Below are 20,607 nucleotides of genomic sequence, written 5' to 3'. Positions count from 1 at the left end.
CACGTGCCCTGTCCGCCACAGGTGTCATCGCTTCCTCCAGCACGCACCCTGCCTCCGCCGGGCATGCCCGGCTTCGTGTGGCCCGAGGCAGGGGAAGCAGTCCTCAAGCCTCTCAGAAGGTCATCCTATGGTGACAGAGGGCGTGTTCCTAAAGCTCCCTGTGACAACACTCTGCCAACAGGTGGCAGCAAGGCTGGCTCTGTGGGCGTGCAGCGGGGAGCAGGGAGAGCCCTCACCGGCCCAACACTCAGTGCGGGCGGACAGTGAGGGACGGAGCACAGGGACTCTCGCTCACCGGGGGAAGGACAGCTAGGGCTTTGGGCCGCTCTGGTCCGGAGAATGCAAACTGCTCGTGCAGTGTTATCCCGGGCCCCGCTGCCCTGCCTGCAATAGTGAGTCCTGGGAGCGAAGTGAAACTCTCACTCGTTTCTAATCACAGAGGTGTGACCCAGCCCCCGTGGACTCTCCTTCCACAGCCGCTAAGTAACGTGCAGAGGAAAAGGGAAGTCTCACTCTTATCGCAGTTGGGGTTGGAGTGCTCCCGCAGCGCTTCCTGAATGCACTGCACCTGCTGCGACACGGCTGACAGCATCCGCTCCTCCAGGCGGTTGAACTCGTCAAAGCAGCCCCACGCACCCACCTGGCAGAGCCCCACAAAGATCCGTCCCATCGCCTGAAACCGAACAAAGACAGGAGCTCAAACCACCTGCTTCGGGCGGGCTCCACGGCCCTGATCCGGCGGGACCTCGGGCTACCACCCCCCCCCCCCCCCGGGTGGCTGTGAGCGTGACATCAGGTTCACACGGGAGGTGCGTGGCCTGCACACAGAAGTGCTTCACTAACAATGGCGGTTGTCTGTGTACAGACGTAGGGCATCACACCTTTTCTCCTCCTGTGCCGATTCCAAAGATAGAGCTGTTTTTATTCTGCCCCTTTTTGTTGATTAAAACAATCTTTTCCATCATAGTTACTTATTCCCACACATAGGCACTAACCGTCTCTTCCAGAAACAATGCAGCTCAAGTCAACACCAAAGCAGGTATGTCGGACACCCCACTCAAAACCACACCATCCCTGGGACTCAGAAGGCCAGACGGGCCGTGCCAAGCCGTGAGGCCAGGAGCCCTGAGAGGAGTCCAGGCGTGGTACTCCCCAGCTGACCTCTCAGGCCGTTAGATTTTAGGTGGACTCAGAAATCTTCTCACCTGGAAATCAAAGGTTTCATCGCAGTTGAAGACCAAAACAAAGCGTCCAAGCTGATGGCCAAGAGCTTTGACGGACTCTGTCTTCCCAGTCCCGGCCGGCCCTATTGTTTGAAGAAGAGTGACTGAGTACTTGAGTCCACAAGGAGGTATCGTTAGCCTTACCCAGCTCGTTTACAAAATCAAAGGACGTGTAACAACTGCAGACAAATCTGAGGTTCTAGAACGTATGAGCTACGTAATTAAGAAATACATTTAAAATCGTTGATTTAAACTTTACAAATTGCATTTACTCTCTCCATCTGTCCGGGTCTATGGAGTAACTTACCGAAAGGGGACCCCCCCAGCCTGGCCTCCAAGGCTTGTGTCATGGTCAAATAGCAGCGGTCGGTGAGGGGGGTCTGGACCAGCTTGTCCTGAACACCCAGGTACTCAAAGCCATAGTTAAATTTGGCATTTGCCATTTGGATCGACAACTGCTGTAGCACATCGGTTTGCTTAGGGTCGAAGTAAAAGCGCATCTGGCTGAGCCATTCGAAAGATTTGGCATTGTCGATCTTGCTTTTGATCAAGGAGCGTGTAACGTCCCTCTGGTGAACCAACTCTGTAATCTGAACACAGAGTCACTTATTAAGACTTTGTCATAAACTGGAGGAGTGCAAGGACACTGCATTTCCTGGGCACGTGATCATTTAGCAGACTTTTGAGATTCAAGATCCAGTTGCAATAGCTTTCAGTGAATATTCCAAACCCAAATTCCCTTCCAAAAACAGCACTGGCATTCCCACAATGAAATTACACAGAATCAAGAGCTGCAGCAAAACCAAACCACCAACAAACAAAAACACCCAACGTCAAGCGAAGACCTAACTAGCATGAAATGTGTCAGGAGAACGGCTGTCTCTGTCCCCAGTCTGTCCCCTGCAGGCTGGGCGCAACACCGGTGCAGGCACACCCGGGCGCCTCTCTGGGAAGGGGCTGACAGGCAAAGGCAAAAGTCCTGGTCAAGGCTCCCCGCCTCCCCTTCCCCAGGATGTGTCCACATAACTCCCCTGCTCCCCCAAGGCTACCTTTCAACAGAACAGAGCGATACCCACACCAGAGAGCTCACAAATGCACCACCTCCTTCTCTCCCTACCACCAGTAAGAGTGCTCCCAGGCGTGATCTCCGCTGACTGCCTGCACTGAAGGCAGGGCCTAACCGGTGAGGAGTGAGTCAGGCAGGCGCGGGACTAACCAAGTGCTCCAGCTTCCGCCTCCGCAGCGGTGGCTGCTCCATGAGGACCGAGTCGGCCAACACGTTGAGGGTGACCTCCACGTTGCTCAGCACGGAGTGCAAGGGTGCCGCGTCACCGCTTCCGCCGATGCTGCTCAGAGCCGTCTCCACGTTTTCAGACCAGGCTATCTGGGCTGACAAAACCACAAGCTGGGCCTGGAAGACAGGAGACACGAGACCCAAAGGATCGTTTTGGAGACCAGCCGGTGCATCCGCCTCTCCGCTGGCCCACTTCGACTACACGTTACCTGGTACTTATCAATCCAAGTGATGTAGGTATTTGGGTCAATCGAAGTTGCTTTACCAAAAATCTCAACTTCTGTAACAGACTCAGCCAGAAGTTTAGCCAGTGTGACTCTCATCTCCTTTTCTACCAGCGTGAGCCACTCGTTGATTTTGGGATGTTCAGTAATCGACACAGGAGTTTTAAACATAACCTAAAATACATATGATACAAGAATTAAGATGTACAAAGGCAGGAGAGAAGCATTCTAAATTACAATCATAAACTTCATTACCTCCTCTCCTTCACGGGAGGAAATGCCCAAGACGACAGAGTTATCCTCGTTTAGGATGATGCTCGAAACGCCAGCAAACATTTTCTTGAAATGTTTCTGTAACTTAGCTACATTCTTACTGTTTCCAATGATTTCAAGCAAATCTTCATCACCCACAAAATAGAACCTAAAATTAAAATAGCATTCAAGTTGTAAAATGTCACATACACATAAATAAGGTGAATCAAAATGGAACTTCAAATTGCAGGAAGGGAAACTAGACTTGGATGGTGATGGACAATCTCCAATCTAAACTAGGTCACATCCGAGTTTCCTCCAGCCCTCAGCAAAGGACACACGTTTGTTGAACAAGCTACTGAAGAGGGATTCCATGCACTTCATGCCATTCACCTTACTTCATGAACGTATTTTTTTAAAGTCTGTTCAAGGGGCACCTAGGTAGCTTGAGTATCTGCTCTTGATTTTGGCTCAGGTCATGATCTCACCATTCGTGATACTGAGCCCTGCATCGGGCTCCGGGCTGACAGCAAGGAACCTGCTTGGGATTCTGTTTCCTTTCCCCACTCTCTTCCTCTCTCTCAAAACAAACAAAATAAATAAAAGCCTGTTCAATTTACAGTAAGCAAACTATTCAGAAAGGAAGAAATGCCGTTTGGAAAACAATCAGAGCTAAACTTTTAAGAGATGCAAGCTACCTAGAAGGGTGGATAATAGTTTCAATGAAGCTTAATAAACAAACACAAGACAGAAAATGAGGAATTATTTAACATTATAATTAGGAATACGGGCGCCTGGGTGACTCAGTCCGTTGTGTCCCAGCCCCGTGTGGGGCTCTGTGCTGGCAGTTCAGAGCCTGGAGCCTGTTTCAGATTCTGTGTCTCCATCTCTCTCTCTGCTCCTCCCCCTGCCCTTTCACTCTCACGCACACATGCTCTAAAATAAGCATTTTTTTAAAAAAAGGAATAAATGCGCGGAAAGGGAGTTAACATTCATTTTGTTACTAGTAACAAAACTTCTGATGTCAAAGTGACTAACACACAGACCCACAGGGGAGAGGGGAGGCTCCTGAACTTGAACTCGACTTCCGCGCAAGTCAAAGCAATCATCTTACCTGGGGAAAGAGGATCGCTCTCTTTCCAGGTATTCTCCCAATGCTTTCTGGATCTTTCCTAGCAGGTCTGCCAGTCTCTCCAGAGACCTCTGTACCCCCTGGATATTCAGAACATCCATTACAAGGGGAGACTTGGATACTTTTTTCATCAGAGCCAAAAACTCCGTGCTGATACTACGAATCAAATCAAAAGTGTCGTTAGCCTTTACGTGAAGAAGGGTCACCAGTCACACCTACCCCTCAGCTCCTTTGCACCCAGGCTGGAGGCCATACCTCTGGAACCTCTGGGTCTCCACCGGCAGCAGGTGCTTGATATCTGCGCTGCCCGTGAAGATGCCTTCCAGGTACACCCACCGCCTCTGCACGTCAATCCACACGTCAAAGAGAGCCATGATCCGATTCAGCTTATCTTCCCAGCTCAGGGCATCCTCTTCGAAAACCTAGTAGGCAGATGGGAAGCAGAGCCCAGCTGCTAAGCGATTCACTCATAGATATGCCAAAACTTACTAAAAAAACTGCAGGTTATGTCAAGCTATTTGACTCACGCTTTAAAAAACAGGCTTCTGGTAACTGCCAGTCAAAAGTATTACAGAGAAAGTGCAGGGGAAAGCCCAATCGGAGAGGGAAAGCCTGCCCAACAAGGGTACCTTGTAGTACGGAGAGAGCTTCATGGCGGAGACACTGTTGATGTGCTCTTTGACTTTGTTGAAGAGGTCATCCCAACCTCGGATCAAGCGACACTTGTTCTGATAGTTAACCAAGTCTAACTCGTAAGTATTCCATACTTCTCTTATCTGAATTAAAACCAAAAAGGGGCACCTTATTAGTATGTGGGTGTCTGCCAGGTGTACAAGCAGCCAAGTGCTATGGGGACAAAAGGACCGCAGATGAAGCTCTTGTTTTTACACAGCTCAAACTGGCCTCACAGCCTGAAATGGGACATAAATGGGGCTATCGGTCTATTTACTCACCTGCTTCAAAAATTCTTCCAAAGCCATCTCCCCTTGTGCCACAAGCAGCACATCCTTGACAATAGCTTCATTTTTCTGCAAGTCAACATCCCAGATTTGGCCAAGGGTTAGCTCAGAAACAACCCAGTTGACATGAAGTCTTTTCATCAGCTGCTTCCAGTGGCGATCTTTGAGTGCTTCGGACTTCAGTTCAATCACCAGCATGTTTATCTGCGGAGAGAGTAAACAAGGTTACCGTGCAGCTGTGTTCCTAACAGACACCCACGACCCCAGCACCGAACCACTACCTTCAGGTAGCCTTTCAGAAGCCTCTGGACAAACTCATAGGATGCGTACTGCCGTAATCGGGCAGGGAAGTTTTTCAGCTGGTTCAGGAGGCCATCTAAATTTTGTCGAAGCTGTCAAGAGGAACACAAAATGATATTTAGTTTGCCAACATTTCTTTAAATGGTGAAATATCTTAAAAAATGTTTTCTGGGGGTGCCTGGGTGGCTCAGGAAATGAAGCGTGACTCTTGACTGTGGCTCAGGTCATGATTTCACAGTTCATGAGTTCCAGCCCTGCATCGGGCGGAGCTGACAGGGTAGAGCCTGCTTGGAATTCTTCCTCCTTCTCTCTCTGTCCCTCCCCCGCTCATTCTTTGTATCCTTCTCAAAAATAAAAACAAAACTTAAAAAAAAAAGGTTTCCAAACAGATTTTTCATCAGTCCACATAAATCCTAAATGACCGTCATGTGACATTCTGAGGATGCACAATACAGTTCCCTGCCTGCGAAGCTCCTGAGTGGTCTACGACCGTCAGCATATGAGGACACACACCACATCTCCTTTAGGTGTACCTTTCGAGGCTGGACAGAAACCCACGGCTGCTCCTTCATCTGATCAATCTGCTCCCAGACCTTGGAAAGTTCCGACCAAACGCCTTTAAGGTCCTGCAGTTCTTCTAAGGCCACCTGAAATCACGACAGTAGAACAGTGAGACCGTGGGTGAAGAAACCACCGCGGCTCTGGCAGAGCCCCTGACGCGGCCCTGGTCAAGGGCAGACTCAGGATGAGGAGCCCCACCCCCGAGTCCGCACCTGGACGCGCTCTTCACTGCCGCTGAGCAGCCCCGTGTCGGTCAACTCCAGCGCCTCCTTGGCCTTCGCACACTTCTCCCGGTCGTCCTTCAGCCTGCCGAACTTTCCTTCGTATATGGTAAGAGCCTGAAGCGCCTCCTCTGGGCGGAGATTGCCCTGAAAGCAAAGTGCACAATTGCAGGGCGAGGTCCCAGGACAGGTGCGTGCTTTGGCTCTGAAATGGTGGAAAGCATCTGCTGGGAGTCTGGAAATCTGTGATTCCCTGAACATGTCCACACATGTAAATCTTCAGCAAGATGTACACTTACAGTTCATGTACATCACTGAGTGTTAACTTCTACTTCCACGTTTGACGTCAATAAAGGTATGAAGGAGAAAGGTGGAGCACCTCTCCGTTTAGTCACTGTCTCACTGAGTGCCTTGGGAGACGGGAAGAGAGGAGTCAGGACAGACTGGGGCCTGGAGCAGGATGCTCCCGACCCGAGGGGACATGGCTCTCGGGAGGCTGCTGGCCACGCACTCCCGAGGCACACAGCTGTTACATCAGTTCTGCAGACAAGAATGAGAAATCAAGTAGTCCTCAGGGAAACGGCCTCCAGTTGACCATTAAAGTACTATTGGCTTACTCTTAATTTTAATAACTTGAGAATGACTGTATAAAATATCACTGAAAATTTAAGCTAGAACACATTACTAGCAAAAAACGGCAAGAAAACATATTCAAATTTTGGTGACCAGAATCTCACCTGTTGATCAATACTCACTCCCCTGCTGGAGCTAGCATTCTGCCTGAGCTACAGTGCCAGGATTAGTGACAGAGAAGATCTCCATAAAACAGGGGCCCTTCCAGGCCCTGGACAGTGTATGACTTTAGTATTGTAGTGCTCACAGGTCCAGAGCACATAACAAGCTTTTAAAACTCATAAGGGACAGAAAACTAGCCAAAATGACAAAACGGAAGAATTCTCCTCAAAAGAAATTCCAGAAAGAAGTGACAGCTAAAGAATTGGTCAAAACAGATAGAAGCAACATAACTGAACAAGAATTTAGAATAACAGGCATAAAATTAATTGCTGGGCTTGAAAAAAACATAAAAGACAGAGAATCTACTGCTGCAGAGATCAAGAGACTAAAAAATAGTCATGATGAATTAAAAAATGCTATAAATGAGGTGCAAAATAAAATGGAGGTGGTCGCAGTGTGAACTGAAGAGACAGAGAAGAGAATAGGTGAATTAGAAGATAAAATTATGGGAAAAGAGGAAGCTGAGAAAAAGATAAAAAAAATCCAGGATCATGAGGGGAGAATTAGAGAACGAAGTGATTCAATCAAAAGAACAATATCCGTATCATAGGAATTCCAGAAGAAGAGAGAGAAAGGCGCTGAAGATGTACTTAAACAAATCATAGCAGAGAACTTTCCCAATCTGGAGAATGGAAACAGGCATTGAAATCCAAGAGGCACAGAGAACTCCCTTCAGATGTAACTTGAACTTCTGCACGACATATCATAGTGAAACTGGCAAAATACAAGGAAAAAGAGAGAATTCTGAAAGCAGCTAGGGATAAACGGGCCTTCACACACAAAGATAGACACATAAGGGTAGTAGCAGACCTATCTACTGAAACTTGGCAGGCCAGACAGGAATGGCACAAAATCTTCAATGTGATGAACAGGAAAAATATGCAGCCAAGAATACTTTATCCAGCAAGTCTGTCATTCAGGATAGAAGGAGAGATAAAGGTCTTCCCAAACAAACAAAAACTGAAGGAATTTATCACCACTAAACCAGGCCCACAAGAGATCCTAAGAGGGACTCTGTGAGTGAAATGTCACAAGGACCACAAAGTACCAGAGACATCACTACAAGCATGAAACCTACAGATAACATGATGACTCTAATCCCATATCTTTCAATAACAACACTGAATGTAAATGCACTAAATGCTCCAATCAAAAGACATAGAGTATCAGAATGGATAAAAAAACAAGACCCATCTATTTGCTGTCTACAAGAGACTCATTTTAGACCTGGAACACCTTCAGATTGAAAGTGAGGGGATGGAAAACTATCTATTATGCTACTGGAAGTCAAAAGAAAGTAACAAACTAGACTTTCAATTAAAGGCTGTAACAAGAGATGAAGAAGGGCATTATATAATAATTACAGTCTATCCATCAGGAAGAGCTAATAATTGTAAATGTCTATGCGCCGAACATGGGAGCCCCCAAATATATAAAACAATTCATCACAAACATAAGCAACCTTATTGATAAGAATGTGGTAATTGCAGGGGACTTTAATACTCCACAATGGACACATCATCTAGACAGACAATCAGTAAAGAAACAATGGCCCTGAACGATACATTGGACCAGATGGACTTGACAGATATATTTAGAACTCTACATCCCAAAGCAGCAGAATATACTTTCTTCTCCTGTGCACATGGAACATTCTCCAAGATAGATCACACACTGGGTCATAAAACAGCCCTCAAAAATATAAAAGAATTGAGATCGTACCATGCACACTTTCAGATCACAATGCTATGAAACTTGAAAGCAACCACAGGAAAAAGTCTGGAATACCTCTGAAAGCATGGAAGTTAAAGAACATCCTACTCAAGAATGAATGGGTCAACCAGGCAATTAGAGAAAAAATTTAAAGATATATGGAAACAAATGAAAATGAAAATACAACAATCCAAATGCTTTGGGATGCAGCAAAGGCAGTCCTGAGAGGAAAATACATTGCAATCCAAGCCTATCTCAAGAAACAAGAAAAATCCCAAATACAAAATCTAACAGCACACTTAAAGGAACCAGAAGCAGAACAGCAAAGACACCCCAAACCCAGCAGAAGGAAAAATAATAAAGAGCAGAGCAGAAATAAATAACATAGAATCCAAAAACAGTAGAACAGATCGATGAAACGAAGAGTTGGTTTTTTGAAAAAATAAAATTGATAAACCTCTAGCCAGGCTTGTCAAAAAGGAGATGACTCAAATAGATAAAATCACGAATGAAAATGGATTTATCACAACCAATCCCTCAGAAATACAAGCAATTACCAGGGAACACTATGAAAAATTATACGCCAACAAACTGGACAACCTGGAAGAAATGGACAAATTCCCAAACACCCATACACTACCAAAACTCAAACGGGAAGAAACAGAAAATTTGAACAGACCCATAACTAGGGAAGAAATTCAATCAGTTATCAAAAATCTCCCAACAAATAAGACTCCAGGACCAGCAGGCTTCCCTGGGGAATTCTACCAGACATTTAAAGCAGAGATAATACCTATCCTTCTCAAGCTGTTCCAAAAAACAGAAAGAGAAGGAAAGGTTCCAGACTCATTCTATGAAGCCAGATTTACTTTGATTCCCAAACCAGACAGAGACCCAGCAGAAAAAGAGAACTACAGGCCAATATCCCTGATGAATATGGATGCAAAAATTCTCAACAAGATACTAGCAAATTGAATTCAACAGCATATAAAAAGAATTATTCACCATGATCAAGTGAGACTCATTCCTGGGCTGCAGGGCTGGTTCAATATTTGCAAATCAATCAACGTGATACATCACGTTAATGAAAGAAAAGAACCATATGATCCTATCAATAGATGCAGAAAAAGCATTTGACAAAATACAGCATCCTTTCTTAATAAAAACCCTCAAGAAGGGCGGGATAGAAGGAATATACTTAATCATAAAAGCCACTTAAGAAAACCCCACAGCTAATTATCATCTTCAATGGGGAAAAACAGAACTTTCCCTCTGAAATCAGGAACACGACAGGGATGTCCACTCTCACCACTGTTGTTCAACATAGTGTTGGAAGCCCTAGCATCAGCAATCAGACAACAAAGCGAAATCAAAGGCATCAAAATTGGCAAAGACGAAGTCAAACTTTCGCTTTTCCCAGATGACATGATACTCTACACGGAAAACCTGACAGACTCCACCAACAGTCTGTTAGAACGGACACATGAGGGGCGCCTGGGTGGCGCAGTCGGTTAAGCGTCCGACTTCAGCCAGGTCACGATCTCGCGGTCCGTGAGTTCGAGCCCCGCATCAGGCTCTGGGCTGATGGCTCGGAGCCTGGAGCCTGTTTCCGATTCTGTGTCTCCCTCTCTCTCTGCCCCTCCCCCGTTCATGCTCTGTCTCTCTCTGTCCCAAAAATAAAAAAAAAAAAAAAAAAAAAAAAGAACGGACACATGAATTCAGCAAAGTCGTAGGGTACAAAATCAATGTACAGAAGTTGGTTGCATTCTTATACACCAATGATGAAGCAACAGAAAAATAAAGAAACTGATCCCATTCACAATTGCACCAAGAACCATAAAATACCTAGGAAGAAACCTAACCAAAGATATAAAAGATCTGCATGCTGAAAACTATAGAAAGCTTATGAAGGAAACTGAAGAAGACACAAAGAAATGGAGAAACATTCCGTGTTCATGGATTGGAAGAATATTGTTAAAGTGTCAATACTACCCAAAGCTATCTACACATTTAATGCAATCCCAAACAAAATTGCACCAGCATTCTTCTCAAAGCTAGAACAAACAATCCTAAAATTTGTATGGAACCACAAAAGACCCCGAATAGCCAAAGTAATATTTGAAGAAAAAAACAAAGCAGCAAGCATCACGATCTCAGACTTTAGCCTCTACTACAAAGCTGTAATCATCAAGACAGCATGGTATTGGCACAAAAACAGACACGTAGACCAATGGAACAGAATAGAGAACCCAGAATTGGACCCACTAACCTGGCCAACTAATCTTTGACAAAGCAGGAAAGGGCATCCAATGGAAAAAAGAGAGTCTCTTTAGCAAATGGTGCTGGGAGAACTGGACAGCAACATGCGGAAGAATGAAACTAGACCACTTTCTTACACCATACACAAAAATAAACTCAAAATGGATGAAGGACCTGAATGTGAGACAGGAAACCATCAAAACCCTAGAGGAGAAAGCTGGCAACAACCTCTTTGACCTCAGCTGTAGCAATCTCTCACTTGACACATCTCCAAAGGCAAGGGAATTAAAAGCAAAAATGAACTACTGGGACCTCATCAAGATAAAAAGCTTCTGCACTGCAAAGGAAACAATCAACAAAACTAAAAGGCAATCGACAGAATGGGAAAAGATATTTGCAAATGATATATCAGATAAAGGCCTAGTATTCAAAATCTATAAAGAACTCATCAAACTCCACACCTGAAAAACAAATAATCCAGTGAAGAAATGGGCAGAAGATATGAACAGACACTTGTCCGAAGAAGACATCCAGATAGCCAACAGACACATGAAAAGATGCTCAATGTCACTCCTCATCAGGGAAATACAAATCAAAACCATGCTGAGATACCACCTCACATCAGTCAGAGTGGCTAAAATGAACAAATCAGGAGACTATAGATGCTGGAGAGGAAGTGGAGAAACGGGAACCCTCTTGCACTGTTGGGTGGGAATGCAAACTGGGGCAGCTGCTCTGGAAAACAGTGTGGAGGTTCCTCAAAAAATTAAAAATAAAACTACCTTACGACCCAGCAATAGCACTGCTAGGAATTTACCCAAGGGATACAGGAGTGCTGATTCACAGGGGCACATGTATCCCAATGTTTATAGCAGCACTTTCAACAATAGCCTAATTATGGAAAGAGCCTAAATATCCATCAACTGACGAATGGATAAAGAAGATGTGGTTTATATATACCATGGGATACTACTTGGCAATGAGAAAGAATGAAATATGGCCATTTGCAGCAACATAGATGGAACTAGAGAGTATTATGTTAAGTGAAATAAGTCATACAGAGAAAGATACCTTATGTTTTCACTCATATGTAGATCTTGAGAAACGTAACAGAAGACCATGGGGAGGGGAAGGGGAAAAAAAAGTTACAGAGAGGGAGGGAGGCAAACCGTAAGAGACTCTTAAATAGTGAAAACAAACAGTGTTGATGGGGGGTTGGGGGAGAGGGGAAAGCGGGTGATGGGCACTGAGGAGGTCACCTGTTGGGATGAGCCCTGGGTGTTGTATGGAAACCAATCTGACGATAAATTATATTAAAAAAAATAATACAACAAGTACGAGACTCGTGTAAACAAAAACAAACAAACAAAAAAACCACGGGCCCTTGAACCAAAACTGAGCACAAAACAGGACCTTTGGGTGCAGCATCACAGCCAGGGCTGAGGCAGCACAGAGCCCTACGGAGTAGATGGTGGGAGGCTAGACCTGTCACCAGCCCTGGTGTGGATCAGTGACACCCAAACTAGAAAACCAGACTGACATTCAAAGTCCCACGACCACCTTCCCCCTTCTCTTTCCTGCCTATGTTTCTATGTATAAATAAATGACCCTGAATTCTGCCCTGGAAAACCAGGTATGCCGTTATGTACTTGCTCGAGCCTCGCACTTGACGTCACCTCTGCCGAAGTCCTCCCTCACCATCTGCCCTCCCTCCCTCAGGTCTTACCACCCCCACCCCTTCCCCTCCCGGCAGCACACCCAACACCACTCTCTCTCCCAGCTCTCGCCCTTCCCCGCGGCCCCTCGCACCACCTGACTCGAACACGCGTTTTCCTTGCTCGTTTCTCCCTGCGTCTCCCACTGGAATGTGACTCCACGGGGATGGGGGCTCCTGTCCTTCCTGTTCACTGCTCCATCCCCACGGCACAGAACAGTCAGCGCTCAATGAAAGGATAGCTTAGGAACAAAAAACTTTTTTAAAACCACCTCATGATTTACATGCTCGTCATGAGGGGTTGCTGGGTAAGAAGAAGTCTCCGTTGGCTTTCACTTGTCAAACAGACCACGTGCAAGTTTTAGTTACAAAAAGGAGAAGTCCTCATTAGTGGGAAAGCTAATCCACAGCAGAGCCTTTTTAAGTTTGGGCGAAAAGACAGCGAATCACGCTGTGGGTTCAGGGCAAACTGTGACGCTGGCGGGACTCACCGTGACAGGCTTGGTCTTCTCCCAGTCCGTCAGCAGGTCGGTGGTGCGGCTCTCCACGGCCCGGTCCTCCTGCACGATCTTCATCTGCAGGTTTGCCACCTGCTGCTGAATGGCAGAGTCCTTCCGCCGCATGATGTCGTTGAAGGCCCCCCACTCACCCTCTATGTTGTCGATGTAGAGCCAGGAGGGCGGGAACTGGAACCTCTGCTTCTCCAGCAGGCGCTGGCCATTGCGGTAGAGCTGCGCGGGTCAGAACACAGGTGGTTGTAGTTCTAGAATCACAGAGACTGTCGTCAGACCCCCACGTAAAGGGAAGACGGCGTGCGGCTACAGAACACACAACAACGCCTGCTCTTCTCCGGAAACCTTCCACGCTGAGAGCACGGCGCTCAGGGAGCAGCGGGGCCCGGGCCCGCCGCGGCTGGTGCGTCACCGTGCCTGGCTGCAGCCGGGGGGCCCGGCCAGGATCGAAGGCACGTTGGGCTGTGCTTCACCCCCTCCTTCCAAATTACAAACAGAACGCAAGTCTGAGGACTCGAAGAACAACCACTAAAGTAAAAGATTTTAAAAGGCAAAACGCGGTGGACCTCAAACCTCGAGAGCTGTTTAAAACGCGGATCCCCAGGATGCCAGTGCCTGCCCTCAAGCAGCCCGTCAGGTGGCTGTCAGGAAGACGGTGGTGGCCTGTAGGCACCTAATTTCTGAAACCGTGCCTCACGAGGTGATGATGAGAATTTTCACCGTTCACAGAGCTCACCTCAACTTGTTTCTCAAACTGTTTTATCTTTCGTTTCAAAGACTGCACGTAGGTGATGAAGGTCACCGCGTCCGAGGTGCTGGCCGTGTCCACCGAGTGCTGCTCCAACTCCTGCCGTGACTGTGTGGAGAGAGCACAGGAATTCAACACGGAGCCGAGGGTTTGCCGGCAGACTCGCGACACGGCCAGGATCCCGCCTCCTCACCTTCGAGATCTGGGAATGGAATTCTGTCATGTTTGACCCGAGCATCTGCCCAAATTTGCTGAGAACCTCCTTATGCCAAGAGTCGTACTTCAAGTTCACCTTGGACTGCACCTGTGGGGGAACGAGCCCAGGACGACAGATCGTCAGTCCCTCGCGCCGGGGTGTTCACGCTTCCACGCGTCCTCGTCACCTGCAGACGCTGCCTTTACAGCGACCTCCACCCCCTGCCCCGGGGGGGCGGAGCTCACCTTGCCGTAATCTATGACTACTGGCCCAAACTCCTTCTTGGTTTCCGCATTGTCAAAAGTTCCTCGGGCCTTCCGTATTTGCACCAGGAGAGCCTGCCATTTGTTGAGATCTTCTCCGAGTCTGTTGTAGATGTTTTCGGCTTGCATGTCCCACAGGCACTGGTACTGAAGCCAGACCTGCAGGTGGACGGGAGGGTCAGATAGCACAGCTGGGCCTCTTACAGAATGTTCACACGCATTAGGTTCACGTCTCACTTGTTGTCAATACTGTCAGAAAAATTCACTTCAAATTCTCCGAATTTTTATATTAAAAGGGAATAACATTTATTGCTGTCTAAAATAATAGTTAATATTCTGTAAGATCTGTCCTACCATTCACTGGCTGCTTTAAAATAAGCAAGTGTCATCAATTACATCATATTAGACACACATTACATAGATTTCGGCTCCCGTGTTCATCAGACCTCATATTCGCTATGTCTAAACACACTCCACAACGTATTTCAATGAGACGGGGAGCTTCTCACCTTGACGTACTGCTCGACCTCAGTCACGATGCCCATGACCGCAGAGTAGGACTCTTCCAGGGCAACGGGGCCATCAGGCATCCGCGTTAAAGCATTCCGGTAGAATTTCTCTTCTTCGGTCAATTCGTAATGAACACCCACCTAAGCAAGCAGAACCAGAAGAAACACAAGCAGTGTGTACAAAGATGTTCATCTCAGAGCCACCTTTCACCGAATTCGAACGAACCGAAGCAAGAGCCCGCTACACAAATGGCATTTGGAACATCTGCTTACCCCAGCCACAAGAAATCAGAGGCCTCCTCAACTCATCAACCAGTGAAGGGACATCAGATCAAGCACAAGTTAGAAAACCCAAAAACTGCTACAGAGCACTTCGAGACCTATCTCTCATCTGAGAGCAGAACATTAAAGGCAATGTCCAAAGAATGGAGATTTCCATGACCAAATATTTACACCGACTTGGATGATGGAAGCGATGACACATGCATCGCTTCAATGATCTGAGTGCTGGCTATGTGCCAGGCACTGCTGTGGGCACAAGAAACAGACAAAAAACTCTGCTCACATGGGCTTACGCTCTGTGGGAGGAGAGATACTTCTCAGCAGGTGAGAAGTACTATGGAGATAAAGCAGGAAAGAGGAGGGCTGGGAGTGTGGGGTTGGGGAAGGTCAGGGAAGGCCTCACTGAGCAGGACCAGGAGAGGGAGGGAGTGAGCCATGTCAGTATGTTGCTACCGGGGGTTCTGAACAGGGAGGTCAGCAAGTGCAAAGGCCCAGGGGCAGGAGCCTGCCTGGAATGTGAAGAGAGCAAGAGGCCAGTGTGGCTGGAACAGAGCCAGCGAGGGAGATACTGGCACTCAAGTCAGAGAAGCAACGAGCAGCATATTACGTGGGGCCCAGCACTCTGCCATGGGACATGGGCTTTCATGGGGAGTGACACGAGAAGCCATCAACAGGCTCTGGGAAGAAGTGTTGGGACGGACATAAAATCTAACACTTTGGCTGCTGTGTTGAAAACAGATTTTAGCAGGGGCAAAGGCAGACAGAGACCTGTCAGAAGGGAACTTTAAGAATCCAAGTGAGGGATGATGGTACCTTGGACCAGTGGGATCAGTGGATGTGGGAAAAAGAAGATCAGGGTTAACTCTGCAGATGGAAACAGTGGGAGGCAAGGGTGACACCCCAGCTTGGCCCTGAGCAGGCTGAAGGCAGAGAAAAGGAGTGGGGGTGGCAGCTAGTCTGAGGGAGGGGGTCAGACGCACACTCAGTTTTCGCACCCATCGGTCTTGTGGAGATGCCCGGGGGGGCGGGCTGGGGAGATGGGTCTAGAGCTCAGGATAAAGGCCGGGCTGGAGGTATGAGCCCAGTTGTCCCATCTGGCCGGCAATGGACCAGGTGAGACAGGTGCTGGGGATGGAGAGTGCACTCAAACAGTAGGAGCCAGAAGAGAGAGCCAAGGAAGAGCCACAGAGGACACTGGCCAGGGAGGTGGGAGGAAAACCAGGACAGCCAAGCGGAACAAGCATATCAAGTGGGCGGGGGGGGGGGGGGGGGGGTGCACACCGTCACATCCTGCCACTGACACTTCTCAAGGGCTGAGAAGCCTGCCATAACAGCAGGGAAACGCCTGTGACCCTGATGCCGGAGGGGCTGGACCCGGAGCAGGTGTGCAGACGAGTTCTCTGTGTTTTCACCAAGGGGAGCTGAGAAGTAAGGTGGCTAGAGGGTGACAGGAGGCTCAGCAGAGGGGAGGGGAGCTGGGCCACAGAGCAGGGGCACGGGCTCCAGCGTCAGAGGGGCTGGCTTCTGTTTGGTTCAGTGTGGAGACAACAGGACAGCAGTGTGAACGGACACCTGACGAGAAATATCCTGCAGTCTGCACACTCCCAGAGCGAAAGGAACGGTTCATAGCTCGGTTCGGATTAGCTGGTCACCACCAAGGCTGAGTCTACGGGGGGGTTGCTACCACAAAAACACCTCAGAACTGAGCCTATGCTGCTTATATTCAAAGCTGAGACTTTCTAGAAGAGCCTGTTGCAACAGAGGTTATGGAAATCTGCTTATTCGAAAACCACCAGTCTTGTTTAGAAGTAATGTTGCTCAGACCAGGGACTAAACAGTCTTTTCAGTTTTCCTTTTGCTCCAAAAGCACATTATTATTATTGATACTCTTATTAAAGAGTATATCCGGGATTTGTTTTAAAATAGTCTGGTGGGGAGGAGGAGGAGGGAAAGGAATAAAAATTTAAATTGGCCACATGATATACAAAGCAGGCTGATGTGAACTCATGAGATTCCCTCTACTTTTGTGTGTATCTACAAACTTCTATATTAAAAAGTGGGGGTGGGGAGAAAGGGGAATTAAAAGACAGGTTCATGGGGGAAATTTCTGAGAGACTACCGAAATCAGAACTGCAGATGCAACGATTTGGGAAAGCAGCCACTGGGGAAAAATGCCAAGTCACATAAGCCTTCCTCTAGCTTTCCCTTAGAATGCAGAGTCCCAAGTAGGGAGTCTTGAAAGACATATGGAGAGCACCATTTCCAGGGATATGGAGGAGAGGCGGCGCCCCAGGGCCCTAGGGAGGCCTGGGCAGAGGCCATGTGATGCGAATCCCCGGAAGGCTCACCTGGTACCTCTGACTCTGGATCCTGGGCAGAGACAGCACAACCATCTTCCAGGCAAACATTTCCTGGTACAGCTTGTACCTGCACTCTTCGATGGGCGGGTTCAAATAGATGACCTGATTGGTTATCCTTAGCTCATGAACAACATTCTGTAAAGGGAAGATTTCGTTTCTTACTCAAATATCTATTTCAATAATAGGCTTTCATGCATTTGTGCCGCCAGAATCAGTATTCACGAGAAGGGTGATCATTTCTGGATTAAAAATCTAATACCGAAGCATGGCACTGATGTACTAATAAATTACCGAACGCCTCCAGGGGCCACCTTCAATCAAACGGTACCGGATATACACGTACGTGATCGTCACTCAGTAATTCCCTCAAGTACAATTGGGTGCTTGGAAAGTTTAAATTCAAAATTGGGTAAAAAGTATACAAATTATAGCTTAGTTATTTTTGTCATACAAAGCATTAGAATAATTTTAAATGAATTTTCTTGAAAAAAAGTACTTTCTCAAAGTAAAAAAAGTGGTTTTGATGCATAATATTTTTCTCCCTCTGAATTATGAACCTACTTGAGTCTGAACCACGGGTCTGTTACTTTAATGGACATCATGGTCTGCTGTAGCCCATGTGTGGAGTGCATGGCCCTCCCCAGAGGATAAGAAGCCAGAGGGCAGGCACTGCTTAGGCGCTTCCTGGATCCCCAGTGCGTAGGTGCTGAACACACAATGGGTGCTCAATGGCACCATCTGCTTTAATATGCGTGGTGATCTCTGGACATAATGACCTCAGGACCTCACAACCCTGTGTCACTGATGCAGCCACACGAGACTGGCATTAGCTGTCAGACATGCGGCACGGGCGTAGGTTTAGGAGTCAAGGTGAGTCTGTGCCACCTGCCAGTGCCTGCTTTAAGCTGAGCAAGATTTCCACCTCCACCTCCACCGGGTAACTGCTCTGGCTTACACAGACCCATTTGCTTGTCTGCATCTCTGTATTTTAAAAAGTATGCTTTGGGAATAAATGTGCAATATTCAAAACTGAAAACATTTTTCAAGCATTAAGAGGAAAAAAAAAAAAAGAGAAGGTAACGTCTGGGTAGGAAAAAAGCAGCCAATTGTTTCTCCCACATCGAAGTTTTTACCTTTAGTTCTTTTAGACCTCTGTTTTGTGAGGTAGTCTTACTGGTAAATTGAACACAAATGCCATAAACTACCTAAAACAAATGTATGGCTTAATGAACTACTGTAAGGCAGACACTTTTGTAACTGACGCCCAGATTAGTAGACAGGACCTATTAGCACAGCTCGAATTAACACACTTTTCTAGACAGCTTGCTGGGCTCCAGCTGGCCACTCCTTCACTCAAATGGGAAATGGGGGGCTTGGGGACCAAGACTGCTGTCCTGTGTGGAGGCCACCGTGCTGGTGCACTCTTCCATGACTCTGAGAAGATTGTGTGAAAACAGTGGCATTTTAGCGTCAGAGTCTGAATTTTCCTTGTACTAGGTTACACTCAGTACTTGAAATGGTTTCTTGCATGTATGCCTGGAAAGTAGAGATTTTTTTCCAGTGTAGTTTTTTTCCAATTTCCATTAAAAAATTTTTTTTTGATGTTTATTTTTTAAAGAGAGAGAGAGAGAGAGAGCGAGAGAGAGAGCGCGCGCGCGCGAGTGGGGGGAGGGGCAGAGAGAGAGGGAGACACAAAATCCCAAGCAGACTCCAGGCTCTGAGCTGTCAGCACGGAGCCCAACGCAGGGCTCAAACCCAACAAACCATGAGATCATGACCTGAGCCAAGTCAGAAGCTTAACCGACTGAGCCTCCCAGGCACCCCCAAGTGTAGATTTTTTTCTAAAATTTATTTCCCATTTAAAAAAAATGTCTGTTTTTGAAATTATTTTAGACTTCCAGGAGAGTTGCAAAGAAAGTATGAAGAGTTTTCGTGCACTCTTGACCAACTCTCTGTAATGTTAACATCTAACACGTCACAATTACCAAAACCAAGAAATTAACATTGATACAACACTGACTAAAATCCTGACTTCACTCAGATCTCCCAGGACCCCACAACATAGTTACTCGTCACATGCCTTAACCCCTTCCAACCTGTGACATCTGTTCCTCCTTGTCTTTGTCTCACGACCTCGACACTTTGGAAGGGTACTGGTGAGGTGTTCTGTAAGGGATGTCTGACCTTTTCTCATGATTAGAACGAGTCTGGGAGGTGTGGGGACAAAGAACACAGAGGGTGGGGTGGTATCTGTCAGGTTTCTCCACTGTGAAGTGGCCTTCTCATTGGTACTTTTCAAGGGGGAGAATCTTCTGTTCGATTTACTAGCAAATCGGACGCCCCGGGAAATACTCACTTTAATCTTTGGCTCCCCACCAGGCTTGTGACTAACTTGTGGTGCGTCTGTATCCATGTCAACTTCTGCTTTATCTTCAGCTTGTCCGAGAAGCACCTGGGTCCAGGCTCTCAGGCCAGCTTGTAGGCGAACGCCCAGTATTCTTTCAATCTACAGAGAAAGTAGTGTCAGAAAACAGTGTCCTTCCAAAAGGCAGGTCGGCAAGCATGTCAGATAGAAAGCCGATGCTTCAGGTCGAGGATCACAGTTGCTACCACACCCTTCATCTCAGCCTGATCCCCCCCTTCCCCATCCTGTGCCTCTCCCAGACTCAGAGACCCTGACCTCCATCTGGGGGTAACCTAACCACCAACCCTCTGATCCGTCAGGGACAAGGAGACGGACACAAATGCAGCAGATACAGTCACAGTCTTGCCGTTCCCTCAACGTATTAGAAAATTTATAAAACAAAAGTAGTTTCCTGGTAGCCTCAGAGATAAAACTAGCAATCTATGATGTGGAGAATAAACCATTTTCTCTTTTATGAAGTTGAGATACGATTGACATATAACATCCTATCAGCTTCAGATGAACATAATGATTTCATATTTATGTACATGGCAAAGTCACCACATACAGGTGACCGTCTTAACAAGCGAAGAAAAAAGTCTCGCTTGATCGAGAACGAGAGAAGTAACTTTCCTACGAACAGGACACCTATACATCTTTGCGCAGAGTCTGTCTTGGGCCACAAA

General features: G+C 47.0%; 1 protein-coding gene across 1 annotated transcript in view; it reads right to left on the bottom strand.

Moving 5' to 3' along the window:
- The window catches only part of DYNC1H1 (dynein cytoplasmic 1 heavy chain 1), a 76,930-nt gene that overhangs the window by 31,888 nt on the left and 24,435 nt on the right, over window positions 1-20,607 (bottom strand). The window contains exons 10-29 of the mRNA XM_042990573.1: window positions 19,874-20,023; window positions 17,506-17,652; window positions 14,876-15,016; window positions 14,349-14,525; window positions 14,101-14,211; window positions 13,896-14,015; window positions 13,139-13,378; window positions 6,158-6,313; window positions 5,918-6,031; window positions 5,366-5,476; window positions 5,079-5,288; window positions 4,755-4,901; window positions 4,381-4,547; window positions 4,108-4,281; window positions 2,997-3,162; window positions 2,727-2,915; window positions 2,440-2,634; window positions 1,531-1,813; window positions 1,206-1,306; window positions 514-673 (exon numbers count right to left, since the gene is read on the bottom strand). Of these exons, the coding sequence (XP_042846507.1) occupies window positions 514-673; window positions 1,206-1,306; window positions 1,531-1,813; window positions 2,440-2,634; window positions 2,727-2,915; window positions 2,997-3,162; window positions 4,108-4,281; window positions 4,381-4,547; window positions 4,755-4,901; window positions 5,079-5,288; window positions 5,366-5,476; window positions 5,918-6,031; window positions 6,158-6,313; window positions 13,139-13,378; window positions 13,896-14,015; window positions 14,101-14,211; window positions 14,349-14,525; window positions 14,876-15,016; window positions 17,506-17,652; window positions 19,874-20,023 (3,259 nt within the window). The remainder of the gene's footprint in view (window positions 1-513; window positions 674-1,205; window positions 1,307-1,530; window positions 1,814-2,439; window positions 2,635-2,726; window positions 2,916-2,996; window positions 3,163-4,107; window positions 4,282-4,380; window positions 4,548-4,754; window positions 4,902-5,078; window positions 5,289-5,365; window positions 5,477-5,917; window positions 6,032-6,157; window positions 6,314-13,138; window positions 13,379-13,895; window positions 14,016-14,100; window positions 14,212-14,348; window positions 14,526-14,875; window positions 15,017-17,505; window positions 17,653-19,873; window positions 20,024-20,607) is intronic.

The sequence above is a fragment of the Panthera tigris genome, chromosome B3 (genome assembly GCF_018350195.1).
Source record: "Panthera tigris isolate Pti1 chromosome B3, P.tigris_Pti1_mat1.1, whole genome shotgun sequence".
NCBI lineage: Eukaryota > Metazoa > Chordata > Mammalia > Carnivora > Felidae > Panthera > Panthera tigris.
The sequence above is the reverse complement of the archived record's forward strand: the minus strand, read 5'-3'. Positions and strand labels throughout refer to the sequence as shown.